We start from the raw sequence: 15457 nt of genomic DNA on the forward strand, positions 1-15457 counted from the left end.
AAATAAATAATAAATATGATCGTTGACTTTAAAAAAAAAATATCATAGAAACAAAGGAAAAAAATAGTTTCAAGTTTGTTTTAGTTATATTTGTGATATGTTATATATTTAAACGTACATACATCTGTATGTATGGTGGCTATCAATTGAGCAATGAAAGTTTTGATATCATCTTAAAATCTCATATTATTTTGTGTGTCGCTTTTTATAAATTTGAATAAGATTGTTTTTTTCGAAAAAACTGAAGTTGATTATTTCAAAGTCATAATTTGAATGTATTAATGTATATTATATATGTATATGTATAATAATATATAATATATATATATATGATGATATATATTATATGTTATATATATATTATATAAATAATATAAAATAGTCTGGTATTCTGTCCACATATGCAAATCTGTGCTTTTTGGCAATTATGAAGGCCTAAGTACGTATGTATGAAAATAATTCTTTTACAAACTGAATTTGGGATTTCAAACATTCACATATTTGCAATATTCTAACATTAGAATGGACATATGTAATTATTTCTACATAAATTGCCTGTCGTAAATTTAAGGCGAGATGAACAGAAAATAATGTCATATACAGTATTCCTGAACTTACAAGTAAATATATTTTTATTTCTTTTTATTAAATTCTATAGGAACTTCTTAGTAGATTTTCTTATGTTTCGCAACATATGTTTATTTTATTGCCGTTAACAATAAACTTATACATAAAAGAGTACGTTAAATGTCCATACATGATGCAGAATGAAATCATATAAATATAAGACTGTTTTTCAAATTCTTTTTTTTTCTTTGTGTAAAATCAGTCAAATACTATTTTGTTTAAAAATCTTGTAACTATTTATGGTCTATATGTTTCCTTTCCAGTTATGTTTAGTTACATCGACAAGGAACCTTTAAATTAAAGAAGTAAGTTAACGTACCATACAAGCTGAGATTTTGCTTTTAATTCTAAGTTTTGTATTGGAAGATTTGATAAAAACGTTATACAATTTTGAAATAGTAACTCCTGTCTCTCCTAGAACTTTACGTTGGTTTTTTCTTAAAAATTAAATTATAAACAAATATATGATTGGAATAAAAAATAGATTAAAAAATTTTGTAACTGTGTAAGAATTGCTTAATACGCCATAATAATTATTTAACAACTGTGACATAGGTTGAAACAAAATTCATGTTTTAACTAAAGCCCCTTTCATTATATCTCTGATCTTCATTTTTCAAACGGGGAACATTTTCTTTTCGTTCGGAAATTGGAATTTGTTAAAATTTGAGTATATTATATGTGGTTTCAATGCAACATGTATGCATTGCTGAATAAATTATTGGCACGATTTTCTCAGCATAATAGTGACGTAAATAATATACTTTTTAATCATGTACAGTTTTTCTAAATAAAATAGGAACCACGCATGTATATATTTCAGCTTTTATATTCGACATACTGAAGCAGATCTTAGTATTCATTGGCTACATTCTAATATAAAAAACAAAGGCATAAAGCAATTAAATGCTAGGAACTCAGTTTACATTTCACTAAATCTAATTCATTATGTATGCATCTATATAATATCATATTTCTGTTTGGAGCTACTTGTTATTTTAACTTATCAAGAAAATGTCCTCCATCTTGAATTGTTAAGGATTGCCTCAATTGTGTATACCTTAAGTTTATTGCTAATTTATATTTCGAATAGTTAGGAACACTTCCGTATAATTAAGAGATTCTTACTAATGTTGAAATAGGTTTCCGCAAGAATTTCCTACATATCTATATTATATTCATTTGATTGATGGAATATCAATGTTGTTATAAATTTCTTTAAAATAGGAACTTTTCAGTTTTCGTAGTTGGTTTGTTTCTGTTCATATTTTTGTAGTGTACGTATCTTTCGCGTCTCATTATGCAAATATTTATCCTTTTGTAGTCTGCAAGGTAGAATATGTTTAACGGGTTATTACAAATTTGGGTAGACCAACTTACCTACATTTTAACCACTATCCACGGTTATAAGGCCATATAAACACTCAGATTTACTTTCCACCTATAACTAATAAAATAAGAGTTACTGATTTAGCCACTGATATCAGCCATTGAATATATCATTAGATGATTGCGTTACACTACTCCAACTGAAAACTTGTATTCAATATTAAATTTACAAACCAAAGTATTATTAAAACAACAACTAAATAACAATAAAAACGCAAGTCAGTAATAAAAGAATTTGAATAAAATGAAATGTTTATTTTTGTACATTTTTCAGTATATTAATGTGATTCGATTATTGTGTTTATTGGCTTATACATTTATAATATAATGCTATTTAAGCACTAATGAAGTGTCAATATCGGTATTTGTAGCACCAAAATCTTAATTTGCGGTATTTTTTTAAATAGGCCTATAATTTTGCTACTGTTGCATCAAAAACGCATCGGAATAGGTAACTTTGGAGACAAATCGTAAGAGAGATTAAGGGAGACGTAACAGGTAGTGTTTCCTCGACACTTAAAGTGCGAATGAAAAATTACTTGCTAACTGACATTTTCCTGCACTTACTTAAAAAAAAACCTCACACTAAGAGTAATAAGTTCTGTAACTATACTTTTGTAGTTTTTCACACGCAGGCATACATACATTATTTGCTTACAGATATTCGTTTTTAGTATAAACTATTTTGTAAAATTTCAATTTGCGAGGCGTTACGAATATATTCCTACTGGTATTTGATTTTGAATATTCTGGAAACAACTATCAAATTGGGTGTGGGCAGCAACCAAAATAAAATTTTTTTAATTACAAAAAAACAGACAGCTAACGTATTAGAAAAATAATAAACAAGGTTTATTGGTATATGTCAATCTGATCAACAGATAAGATCAAATAGATGATTTTTTATCTTCCCGAAACTCTTACCGGTGAGATGGTTTCGGTTAAATAGCTGCTGCATAAGTTCCTGATTACTAGCGATTTTACGTGCATCTTCAGGGACGACTTCATTAGGCAAATTATGCTGGATTTGGCTCTTGGAATCCCCACCATTAGTGTCATAGGTAAGCATACAGTTCCCTTCGGCGATAGCATCTGAATCTTGTCTAGGTGCATGAATAGCGTGGCTTGTCGCGTTTGACACAACATGTTGGAACAAAAATGCCTTAGATAAATTATAAAATCTTTTTTCCCTGTCAGACTCGTTGTCATCGCTTCCACTGCCATTGCTCTGTGCATAGAGCTCAGTAGTTTGATCGAGCAGTTTCTTCATTTTGCAAATATGCTCGACACTAAAAGCATGCTTACGGATGTTCACTTGACTGACTTGACATAGCTGACAGTCCTGTAAATTTGTTTCGTGGTCTGTATCCACGCCGTTTACGCCATTGGATTTTGGGTCGCTAGCAACGTCCTTCCCGCTAGAGCCATCGTAGCTATTATCGTCGGATATGTGTGCATAATGTCGCTGATTTCTTGATTTTTTGTCTTTGGCCCGTGAATTTTGAAACCAGACCTTAAAGAATAAAATAGTTGTATCGTTGTAATTGCATGTGTGTCCATTTCGGCATTTAAATAAAGCTTAAGAGCAGTTCTAGGTTTTGAATTATTTACCTTTAGTTCTTTTAAGCCAGCTGGAAAGCACTACTTAAAAAAATCAGGTGTAACCAAAAAACGGTTTAATTTGGTTGCCTATAATTTAATAGGTATGTGTTGCATTTTCACTAAAAAATAAAATTAAAAAATTAATAACAGGAAAATTATAAATCAGTGTATCTGTGTTTGGTTAATATTTATAACATAAGAATCAAGAAAGCAAACTAGCTTCGGCAAACCAATGCAGTAATATACCCTGCAGTAATAATTATTGAAATAACAATGAAGAACACTATAGTCAATTTGCTAGACTCTGCTAAAATAAATATTGTATAATATTAAATATTGTGCGCGTGACAAACGCGGGCAAAATATGTGTCACTACGATCGGCGCTCTTAATCTGAGCTTTCTAGCTCCCCTGATCCAGGCCCTAATCCGACGGCCAGACAGACGGACAGACTTGGCCAAATCTACTTGGCTAGAGTTATTCCGTAGACATGAGTTTTTTTTTTAAGGTACAATTATTGACAGAATATATAAGCCTTTGCGTGACGAATAAAGCTTAATTTCTTGCTAGAAAACAGCAAAATCATATTTATAAAGGAAAACAGTAATTTTCAAAAGAAATATTTTGACTATTATATTTGAATGCCTATTTTAAAAGACTGTAGACTTCTATGTTACTTCTATGTAGTATGGTACTTACTTGAACTACGCGTTTCTTTAAGTTAACTTTCTTAGATATCTCTTCGAGCATTTTTCGGCTTGGATTTGATTCGGATTGATAACATTCATACAAAAAGTTTAATTGCTCCGGAAGTATGGTTGTTCGTAAGCGCTTATTTTGCTTAGATGAAACGTTAACCGGTGACACAGAGGACCGTTTCTCCATTTCATTGGAATTTTGAATGGGTTCATCTTTTTGGCATGCTTTTTCGTCATCATTAAAAGTTAAAGTCTGAGAGTTGTTCTCTATCATTGTTGCATCCAGAAAGTCTTCAAGATTATGTAAGTACTGCGACTTTTCCTTTTCATCGTTTTGTTTGGATGTTGTGCATAAATACTTGTTATCATCATCAATCGCTATTAAGGAAGGTTCCTGCGGAAACTCTTCTTTTGTTTCTCCCGAAGGGCTACCGTTCGTCTCGGTTGAATCGCTTTGACCCACGCTAATGCTAATGTTGTTATTATTAATATTTTCCACTTTGTTCTTGTTCATAGATAAGTCGTTTTTTGCGCTTGGCCTGTCTACGCATAGGTGTTCCTCTCGTTGTAGTTCTGTTGCCTGCTCCAATGATGTTTCTCCAATATTGGGGCCATCATCCGACTCGGGTTTTTGCAGTCCCGAAGATGGTTTGTAGCCTGGGAGATCAGGGATTATTTGGGGCGAGGCAACTAACTGAAAAAACTTTTTCGACTCATTAAGTTGGTAGTACTGAAGTAGAAACTCGATAGTTGGCTTTTTACTGGAGCTAAATATTTGCTGTTGGCTAGATTTTGCCTCTTCATGTGTGCGATAGTACTGTAGTAAGTAGTCATAGCTACTGACTTTCTTTAATTCGCTCTGTTGATAGAAGTTAGTTAGGAAATCAAGTTCAAAATCGGACTCGTTTCCTTGTTCTAATTTCTTATGTTGTTGTTGCATGAGGAACTGTTTTTTTACTTCTGGGCTCGTTTCGTTCTGCATAAAATACTTGTACAGGAATTCGTGTTTTTTCTGTGAAACCTCATGCTCCGACAAAGACTGCATTTCATCTGCATTGGAAGAGCAGTCCGAGTATTTGCGTTTTTTTGTTGGCGGTGGTTGATGGTGTGGCTGCTTCTGTTGAGCTGCAGCTTGCTGTAGACTTTGCAAAATGCTGCCGAACGGTCCAAAATTGGCATCAGGGTTAGAGCTCTGACCAGCATCTGAAAAAATGCTTCCTTGATTCATCAGGTGTAATAGTTGATGCTCTCGCAATTTTTCCAAGTGGCTAAACTTTAGATCGCATTTGTCGCAATCAAACTTGGGAGGTCTTTGAGGGTGATCTAAACTGTTGCTGCGTTCTCGATGTGGCGGCGTAGGAGTCGTGGATGGGCTAAAGTCAGTAAGTGAAGAAGACTTTGCAAACAAATGCTGTGGCGAGGGTAATGCGCCAAATGAATGCTGTGCATACTGTCCCGGCAGAGGAGCTGCCGAGCCCGGCGTTGACAGAGTTTGCGAAACAACTGCTGAGCCTGGTGGACAAATGCCAACATGGTGTATATCAATGGAAGAATTGGAGTCCTCCGAGCTCAAATTCTGTGCGATTTGAGCAGCAGCGATTTGTGCCTTAGCAGACTTTTTATTATTTTCCTCTTTGAAGCAGTGATTTTTCTGATGACGTATTAGCTCGTAGTACCTTTGAAATACCAAGTTACACTTTTTGCACGCATAGTTAATGTTTTGTTTTTTCGTCTCCTCATTTTCGAACAGGGAATTGTTTGGCTGGTTTTCATAAATCTTACGTTGCTTTTGTCTGGCGTTTTGAAACCAAACCACTATAACACGTGGAGACAGTAACAAAAGCTTACTTAAATATTCGAGATCGCTGTCTTTTGGATATGAGTTGTTCTCGAAGAACTCCTGCAAAACCTTTATTTGGTAGTCTGTAAAACGTGTTCGATTAGCTCGCTTGCCGCCTGATGTCGATGATGAGGAACTCGATGAGTTTGAAGAGTTGCTTTCGAACTGAGTACTAGCACTGCCTGTGGTCGCCACTGGAGCTACGTTCTTTTCAAAGGTTTTTCCAATAATCTGCAAGTTTTTTGGTGGTCCCATGTTACTACCCATGTTCTCCAATTGCTGGTTAATTAAATCATTCATGCTGCCATAAATATTTCCGGTAGCACCACAACTCGGAGAAGGGGGGCGTGACATTACATCGGAGCTCCCACTTTCGGATTTAGTTTCAAATATATTTATTTGCTGTTGACTCTGACAATGTGATGCAAGAGCAGAGCCCGCTAGTAGGGATTGGTCCTGGACTGTATCCGCGTTTTGATTTGTCAAGCCCTGTTCTGGGGGATCCGCAAGATCCTGTTGGTGTCTTAAAAAGCTAAAATTTGAATGCGGCTTTGTTTGGTATGCAGAATCATTTGCACCAATCATATCATCCTGCGGCTCTGATTTAATTTGCCCATCTACAGAGTATGGTAAGACCTGGTCTTTGCCCCCGGGCTGTCCGAAAAATATATTGTTGCCTAAATAGTCGGATATATTGCCGCTCGAGTTCGTTGATTCTGGACGGGATACAGGAGTTGAAACTGGAACAGTCGCAGGAAATGTAACAGGTCCTGTTGCTAGGACTTTTCCCGCCGCAAGTACTTTCGTAGTTGAGTTTTCCTTAGAGATTAAATTGGTATTACCAGATGGTGGTAATGAAATAGTTGATGCAGACATTGGCGCTGTTACTGCGACGCTACAAGTGTCATTTAAAGGTGTAACTTTGGCTTGACCTGTACGTTCATACTCTTCTAAATTCAGAGTGGTCGATGGTGGATTATTAAAATTATAAGGAGAGTCCTTATTGCGTTGTCTTTCTTTAAATAGCGTGTTCCGGAACCAGTGCTTAACCACCTGCAAAATACATTTTGTTTATCTGATCTATCACTCAATCCTGAGCAGCCTTACCTTCATTGGTAAATTTGCTTTCTGAGACATTTCCATAATGCTCTCTTCGCTTGGCGAATTATTTATATCGAAATGGGCCCGCAATATCTTTAGCTGATCATCTGTAATACGTGTTCGAGCTCGTTTTTGGTTGCTGGCCAGCTGGAAAAAAAATCAAAATAAAAATTCGATAAAATAAAAATAGCTAATAACCGTTAAAACCGTTTTGTATCGTATAAAAGGAAACTTTTCTGATCCTAGACATTATTGATCACGATAACCAGCCGTGTTGATCTGGCCATTTCAATCTGTACCTCCATCAGTTTATATAGACGAAGCATAAGCTTATTTGAGAACTACGCCACGCGTACAGAACTGTAATTTTATATTTTTTTTTTTACCATTTTAATCGATCAAAAATAATTTGACCACGAGCACACTGACGCACAATTTTGAAAAATTTTTTTATTTCATTTAGATTTTACTCTTTCACTTCCAAAATTCTATCCACACGGAATATGGGAAATCTAGTTTAGATCTAAAGATGTTATCTGTATCAAACAATCCCTATTAATCTCTATCTCTATCAAACAAAAAATTATTTTTCGTGTTTAAATTATAATTTGTTACAGGCAGACAAACAAACAAACAAACCGACAAAGATGTTAAATCTAAAAGGTTCTCCGAAATCTTGTTTTAGGAATATCTTTTTAACGAAGCGTATTTTAACAAGAATTGTTTAATCTTTTTTGTGGGTGATGTTAATCAGTCCCAATTTTTTAATTTTTTCTTTTACACTTACACTAATTCTTCTCTAGAATCATATAATTTTATATAACTTTTTACGGATGGAAAGATAGCGCATATTTCTGGTATATCGATTTTTCAAAAGTGTGGGAGTAGCAGTCCTGGGCAGTTTGTGGGAGTTAGAATGGGCATGGGTCAACATGTCTATGTCTCTGGAATTTAAATCTAATCCTGACTAATCTCAACTGTACAGCTTTTATAGTTCCTGAGATCTCGACGCTCATACGGACGAACCGACTGGCGGGCATGGCCAGATCGACTCCGCTATTGATCCTGATCAAGAATATATATATTATTGGGTGAAAAGCGCTCCCTTCTACCTGTTACATACATTTCAACGAATCTATTATACTCGTAGAGTAACAGGGAGTCCGCTTCATCCGATTTTGATCAGAATAAAACCAAAATTGAAACATAAACGAAAATTGGTCCGATCCAGCCGCTCCTATCCTGACATTAATACGTTTTACGGCTCAATATGTTTTAATCTTATTCAAAATCATTAGTCTCGAATGTTGGTTTAACAATTATTATCTTAATATTGTACCTGAGAGTTTGCGTTCACAGTGAGCTGAGTTTGAGCTGGGACTGTGGTAGCTTTAACCGAATCTACCGGTAAGGAGCTGACACCACTGGTAAGGTGTGTATCACCTAGTCCTAAAGCAGATGTTGCGGTGGAGTTCGTAATGCTGTTATTTTGTGCTGATGACGCAGATAATGCGTTGCCGGTGGCATTGGCACCGAATACTAGGGGGGGTGCTAAGTTCATGAAGTTAAGGGACATCAAGTGGTGAAATTGCATTATATTAAGCATATCAACTGGGTTAATTGAAAGTCCTGATGCGGCAGCTACGGCTCCAAATTGCTGTTGCATATGCTGAAGATTTTGTAGACCCTTAAATAATTATTTTTATTAGCGGTGTGACCTTTATGGATTCAAATCACTTGGGAAAATTTAACTACCTGCAAGTGATGGGAAAGCTCTCCGGCGGACATCGACAGAGCTTCGGGATGAAGGCCTCCGGCATCTGGGTTACACTGCTGTTGTTTGAGCAAAGCCGCGAAAGTAGCGAGGTATTGCTGATGGGATTGGGGATCGAGAGACATTGGAGTTGGTGACAATTGTCTGGTTTCTTTGTTTAGCTGCATCTCCAATTCAAGCTGTGAGACATCATTCACTGCAACTGTTAAAACAAATCAAGTTTTTTTTCTATCGGAATTCTTATTTTGTTAGTAATGAATTGGTTTTACCTCTTTCTACTCCATGGGACTCCGATGGAAGATGCTGTTGGGTCTCCTCAGTATTTAATATCGGCGTATGAGGACTGTTTGTTCTTGTTGATGGGGTTACCTCCTCAGCGTGTGCTTGGTCCATGTGCTTCTGAAGCGCCTGTGTACTGCGAAAGTTGCGTTGGCAAAGAGAGCACTTTGTGGCATCCCGCATGGTGTGGTAGAGCATATGCGTGGTAAGTTTTTCTTGGGTTTTAAATGCCAAGGAGCACTGTTTGCAACGATATTTGTAGACATGGCGCTCCGAGATAACCAGGCTCATGTGTGAATCTTGAAAGTGACTGACCATTGCTGCAATGGTCCTGAAGCTCATGAAGCAAGGACGGCTGATGTGGCTGGTTGCAAGACACAAATACTCCCCGTTTTGCAAAGGATAATGCTGATTCTGTTGTGCATGCTGAAGTAGCTGTTCCTCGTGCTTAAAGCTCGCCTCACACTGATGGCAGGAAAGTCCTTGCAAAGCCACTGGGAGGTTTGGGTTAGCTGAGGTCGATTTAATTTGGCTAATATTGCTGGTATTTTCAGTAGGTGTTGGTGATCTCTCTAGCGCATTTGTATTTGCGTATGGAGTTTTAGCTGAGAGGCATGGTAGATCTGTGCTCTCACTCTCTTTTTTCCAAGCTTTCTGATCCACCAGAAGTAAGAGCCGAGAAAGGCCATCTTTGGTAACGCTATGAACACTGGTTAAATGGGCCTCCAAGTACTGTTTTTCTCGGAAGTGGTTCTCGAGGCACAGCGGACACTGTACCCCAATCTGAGCTTCTATAGCTTTAGACGATTTTGGAGCTGCAGATTCCGTCGCTTGAGAAGCCAAGTCTTTAGTTTCCTCCATTGATGTCATACGATCCACTTCCTGTTCGATGCGCTCTTGCTTAATGGCTACAGGGCCGTCACTGACATTCGTATCTATGTCCTTATCTTCCTCGACGGTCGGTGGATTTATAGCAGCGCATCTTTGATGCACTGCAGCTAGAGCAGCTGCTGCTACAGCTGTTTGGAAAGCCTGCAGAGCAGCCGTATTGGTTGGTATACTTATAAATTCATCACCTTCAGCGCATGAGTGCTCTGTCTCAATATGAGACGCAATGTCGCTTTTAGATTGAACGAAGTATTCGCAGAGATTACATTTGAATACTGTTGTAGGGACGCCTGAACCAAGATTATTTACGCTTGGAGAAATAATTTGACTCACATTCTTGTCGCAAGATGTTGCGCAACTTGAGGGAGATGTTGGTGAAAACATATTGACATCCGGAATGGCAGGGGCTCCAGCCGCAGATGATGCCTCAGCATAGCTGGCATCCGACGTGGCATCATTGGTTGTGGCTCTAGCCAAATTAAGGCCAGATGCAAAAGAAACATCTGCAAAAAAAAAAAAAAAACACCTTAATGAGATAAGGAAGGAAAATGAAATAAGCCGCATGCCTAGTGATATACTTAATGGATACGGTAGAGTTACTCTTACAGTAAGGGGAAGCAGATTCTTTCAAAAGTCTGTGTCCAGCACGTCCGATTCTAGTGAAACCTACGCATATTTTTGACAAAAACAAAGCTAGATTCGGCAATCCGTTTATTATATATTCATGATAAAAAAACGAAACTATGTTTTTTATACTTGTTAAACGTAGAGTAATAGGAATCCACTAGAATCAACTAGATTCGTTGTAAAGTACGTAACAGGTAGAAGGAAGCGTTTCCGACTCTATTAACTATTCTTGATCAAGAACCGATCTTGCCATATTCGTCTGTCCAAGAACTATAAAAGCTAGATTAGGCATACAGATTCCAGAGACATAGACGCAGGGCAAGTTTGTTTCGACGCCCACTCTAACGCCCACAAACCGCCCAAAACTGCCACGCCGACACTTTTGAACAATGTATTGATATTTTTTCATTTTTTTATTAGTCATATAAATTTCTATCGGTTTGCAAACGAACTTTTTGTCAATTCCACTGCCACGTCCACACTTTTAAAGAAATGTTAAGATATTTTTTTGATGTCTTGTAAATTTCTATCGATTTGTCAAATATATTTTAGGTACGTCCATAAACCGCTGAACATTTGGAAAATGTATAATTTTTTTTTTAATTTTGGTATTTTTTCCCAATTTTTAATATTCCAGAAAATGTTGAATGTTCGCACTTCCCCGAGCTTAGTAACGGCTATCTCATAGTCGGGAAACTGGACTATAGCATTCTCTTTTGTTTTAATTGTCTTTATAATTTATATTGATATGCTAAAAACATTTTATCCATGCCCTAACGCCCACAAACCGCCCACAAATTTCTTTAAAAGCCTGCAGGTTTTGCTACTCCTACTCCCATGATTTCAGAACCTCGAAGGCTAGAGACTTGTGCTAATCGTCTCTAAAACAACATTCCAAATATATATATGCAGTGTTTGTGGGCGTTAGAATCAGCGTAGCCAAAATGTTTTTGGAATATCAATATAAATTATAAAGACAATTAAAACAAGAGAAATTGGCATAAAAAATAATAAAACGAAAAAAAAAAAAGTATACATGGTTTTAAAGGTATCTACATGAAACGTCTTCTTATTAATAATTAAAAATGTTCCTCTAAGAGGATTTAATAATAAGATTTATAGCATTTACTCGTAGAGTAAAAGGGTATAATAGATTCGTTGCAACGTATGTCACAGGTAGTAGTGAGCGTTTCTGACCCTTTAATATTTTCCCTTAATATATATTCTTGATCAGGGTTAATAGCCGAGATGAACTGGCCGTGTCCGTCCGTCTGTCTGTCCGTCCGTATGAACGTTGAGATCTCAAGAACTATAGAGATAGAAATTTCAGATTAGACATGCAGATCCCAGAGGCATGGACGCAGTGCAAGTTTGTTAAATGATGTTGCCACGCCCACTCTAACGCCCACAAACCGCCTAAAACTGTCACGCCCATTTATTCTGTTTTTGCCCAATTTCTATCGATATTCCAGAAATTGTTAAAATTTCTTGTTCGCACTTTCACTAGCTAAGTAACGGGTATCAGATAGTCGGGGAACTCGACTATAGCCCAAATCGGCCCGTTGTCGTCCGTCTGTCTGTCCGTATGAACGCTGTGATGTCGCGAATTTCTAGTCTATGCTTTACAAGTTTCAGAACGTTGCCACGGCCACAGTGAAAAAAAAATATTTTGAATTTTTTCTGTTTGATTATTTGTTATGCCAATTTTTATCTGTAAATCAAAAACATTTTGGCCGCGACCCCTTTTAACGACGACAAATTGAACAAACTGTCACTACCCATACTTTTAAAAATGTAAATTTTTTTCATTTTATTATTTTTCTTTGTTAATTTCTATCGATATAACACACAAATGTTGAAATCTCTAGTTCTAACTGCCACTAGCTGAGTATCAGGTATGTGATAGACGAGGAACTCGCCTATAGAGTTCTCTGATGTTTACCCTACAGTTTTTAATTTTAAACGTACATATACAACGTTGATGTTTTAGGCGTTGAAAATCTGTGGAAATGAATGTGAAAATGAAGCTATTTATAGCTATTTTGATGTCACTTCGTACTAGTAAAGCAAATTCGGATATTAGTATTAGTTAACGTTAAAGTAGTTACAAATGTCAAAGAGACCACTAGTAATGGTGCAAAGCTCACTAATCAACAGAGAAATAAATAGAATTAAGCGACAAATGGACACAAAGGGGAAACATCGGCCGGTGATCGCAGGGAAACAGCTCTTGGAATCGCAGGCACAAGGCTCTTTAGCCGAAGAGAGACGGCAGAAATCGTTTGGACCTTATTGTCTACATTCGCAAGTATTTCGTTTTGCATATAGACCCGAGACACCCTACATCAGTGTAGAGCAGCGTGTGCAATTATCAACATCTGAAAATAAGTGGGCGCAGGTGAGGGGCAAGGGCAAGTGCGAATCTGGCCTGGCTTCATATTAATGCGATGCGGAGTACTGCTATGTGTTCTGCCATATCCGTATGTACGCAAAAAGTGGCGGTGGAGCGGCGACTGTTTGTTGTGTCTCTGCGAGGTTCGGCCTCACAGTTCGGGGTTTGGGGTTCGGCGTCGCGTTGGTGTTCTGTGGTTAGGTGCTATGCCTGCGGTTCGGCCCTGCACGACGCCGCGCATCTGATATGGGAATCTCACACTGCGGAGTGGAGTAAATTTGTTTGGCCTTTTAGATTGCGGACTTCGAATACCCATGCCCAAGAAAAGAAAGACTAGCCTGAGTATCGGCTGCAGACTCAGCCTGAACCTGAGCCTGAGCCTGAGCCTGAGACTGAGGCTGAGACTGGTGTGGAGCAGAGTGTGCACGTCACTAATTGCAAATTCGATGGATACACATAATCGTTTTTGCATTCTTAAGTAATTTGTAATAATTTCCTTAAGGGTCAGCGTCAGCGTATAAATCTCAGAACGCATATAAGTCGCTAAAGAAAAGAGGGGGCGAAGACGAGAGGAAAGACAGAGAAGAATTTACGTAAACGCGACGATGATTCGGAGCCCTAAACGTGAGGATGTGTACGAGGACGAGGCCAGGGCGCAGTCGCAGGCCAAGACGATAATAATCGAAGAGCGGGAAGAAGAAATTGAACTGAAATCAGCGCCTAATGATGAGTTACGAACGAACGAACCATATTATACAATACAATATGGTTATGGTCTGAGGAAGGGGAGACTGATGAGTAGCGTTTGTATTTATGCTCAGAAGCATTTGATATATGCATGATGAACAAGCATTCCTAATATACCTATCCTTTAAACTCTGTACTTTATAAATATATGAATATATTTCGTTTTTGAGCAACTTTGGGCTCCTTTAATGTGAGTTATACGACCTGATACGGTTATTATCAGGAAAATAAGCGGAAATACTAGATTCATTGAAAAGTGTGTAACAGAAGGAGGCCTTTCCCCACCATTAAGTTTAGATTATGCTAGCAGATTCCTAAACCCCTTTGCAGCGCAAGTTTGTTTCAAAAGATGTCACGCCCATACCTTATTGTTACAAATATTTTGCTTATACACGTTACTCGTAAAGTAAGAGGGTATAGTAGATCGTTATAAGGTATGTCTGTGCGTATGAATGTCCGGGTCTCGCAGTTTGGAAGTTTTTTTTTCGATTGATTGTTACGCCCACAAACTGTCCCACCCGCACACCTCTCCAATTTTTTTTCATTTTATCATTTAACTTGCACATTTTAAATCAATATAACAAAAACATTTTGGACACGCCCGAATACCTCAAAAAGCATAATCACAATTTTTTGAAACGATTTTTGTATTACTTTATTATTTTTTACAAGAATTTTAAAAATTCTTCTAGGTTATATTGATTTAAGTCTGAAGTTTGCAACGCAGTGAAAGACCCATTTCCTTGATTAGTATATGCCGAGTCTGTGTGTCCTTTTCTACCCAAACTAGTCCATTATTTGTATAGCTATCTGTATAAAACTTTCCCGAAAGTCTTCTTTTTTATTGAATACAGGTTATAAATCGGGAAAGAAATAAGAGTCTGAATTAACGAGATAAAAAATGTACCTTCCTTGTTTAAAATCATAATGTGTTTTATTTCTGTAAATTAACTAAAACCAAAAAAAAATTCAGAATTCTATATAATTTCAACATTATCTGTAATATCGGTAGAAATATGGGAAAAAAAATAATAAACTGAAAAAAAAAACTAACATTTTTTTTTAAGTGTGGCGTGACAGTATTTTGCGGTTTGTGGGCACTAGAGTGGGCGTGGCAACATGTGGAGACAATCTTGCGCTGGGAGCTGCATTCTAGCTTTTGCTGAGATCGAGGCGTTCATGCGGACAGACGGACGTGACCAGTTCGACTTGGCTATTGATCCTGATCAAGAATATTTACAACTTTTGTACAACGAGTAAAGGGTATAAGTACGATCTGTACGATAAGTACGTCCGTATGAACGTCGAGATCTCATCAACTATAAAAGCAAGAAAGCATTCAGATTCCAGAGGCATAGACGGACGCATCTCAAGTTTGTTGCCCCATGCTCCACAAACCGTGTCAAAAATCTGTCACGTCCACAGTTTTAAAAAAGGTCCTGGAATTATTTCATTTGAATATATGTCTTTCCAATTTCTATTCGTATTTTGTCA

At 37.2% G+C, this 15457-nt stretch overlaps 1 protein-coding gene across 7 annotated transcripts in view; it reads right to left on the minus strand.

Annotated features, from left to right (window-relative positions):
- Nucleotides 1-364: 364 nt before the first annotated feature.
- The window catches only part of LOC6555808 (zinc finger protein 2), a 44503-nt gene continuing 29410 nt past the window's right edge, over nucleotides 365-15457 (minus strand). For 4 of the 7 annotated variants that reach the window (XM_026983415.1, XM_026983414.1, XM_026983413.1 and 1 more), the window contains 6 exons: nucleotides 9300-10700; nucleotides 9012-9232; nucleotides 8596-8943; nucleotides 7263-7403; nucleotides 4317-7208; nucleotides 2501-3529 (listed from right to left, as the gene is read on the minus strand). In XM_026983415.1, the coding sequence (XP_026839216.1) occupies nucleotides 2891-3529; nucleotides 4317-7208; nucleotides 7263-7403; nucleotides 8596-8943; nucleotides 9012-9232; nucleotides 9300-10700 (5642 nt within the window). In that variant the 3' untranslated portion in view covers nucleotides 2501-2890. Of the gene's footprint in view, nucleotides 1953-2007; nucleotides 2075-2500; nucleotides 3530-3627; nucleotides 3738-4316; nucleotides 7209-7262; nucleotides 7404-8595; nucleotides 8944-9011; nucleotides 9233-9299; nucleotides 10701-15457 lie in introns of those variants that run through there. The other 3 variants (XR_003408202.1, XM_026983417.1, XR_003408203.1) reach the window with 3 other exon arrangements.

Source organism: Drosophila erecta, unplaced genomic scaffold (genome assembly GCF_003286155.1).
Source record: "Drosophila erecta strain 14021-0224.00,06,07 unplaced genomic scaffold, DereRS2 tig00000294-arrow-arrow-pilon, whole genome shotgun sequence".
Classification (NCBI taxonomy): domain Eukaryota; kingdom Metazoa; phylum Arthropoda; class Insecta; order Diptera; family Drosophilidae; genus Drosophila; species Drosophila erecta.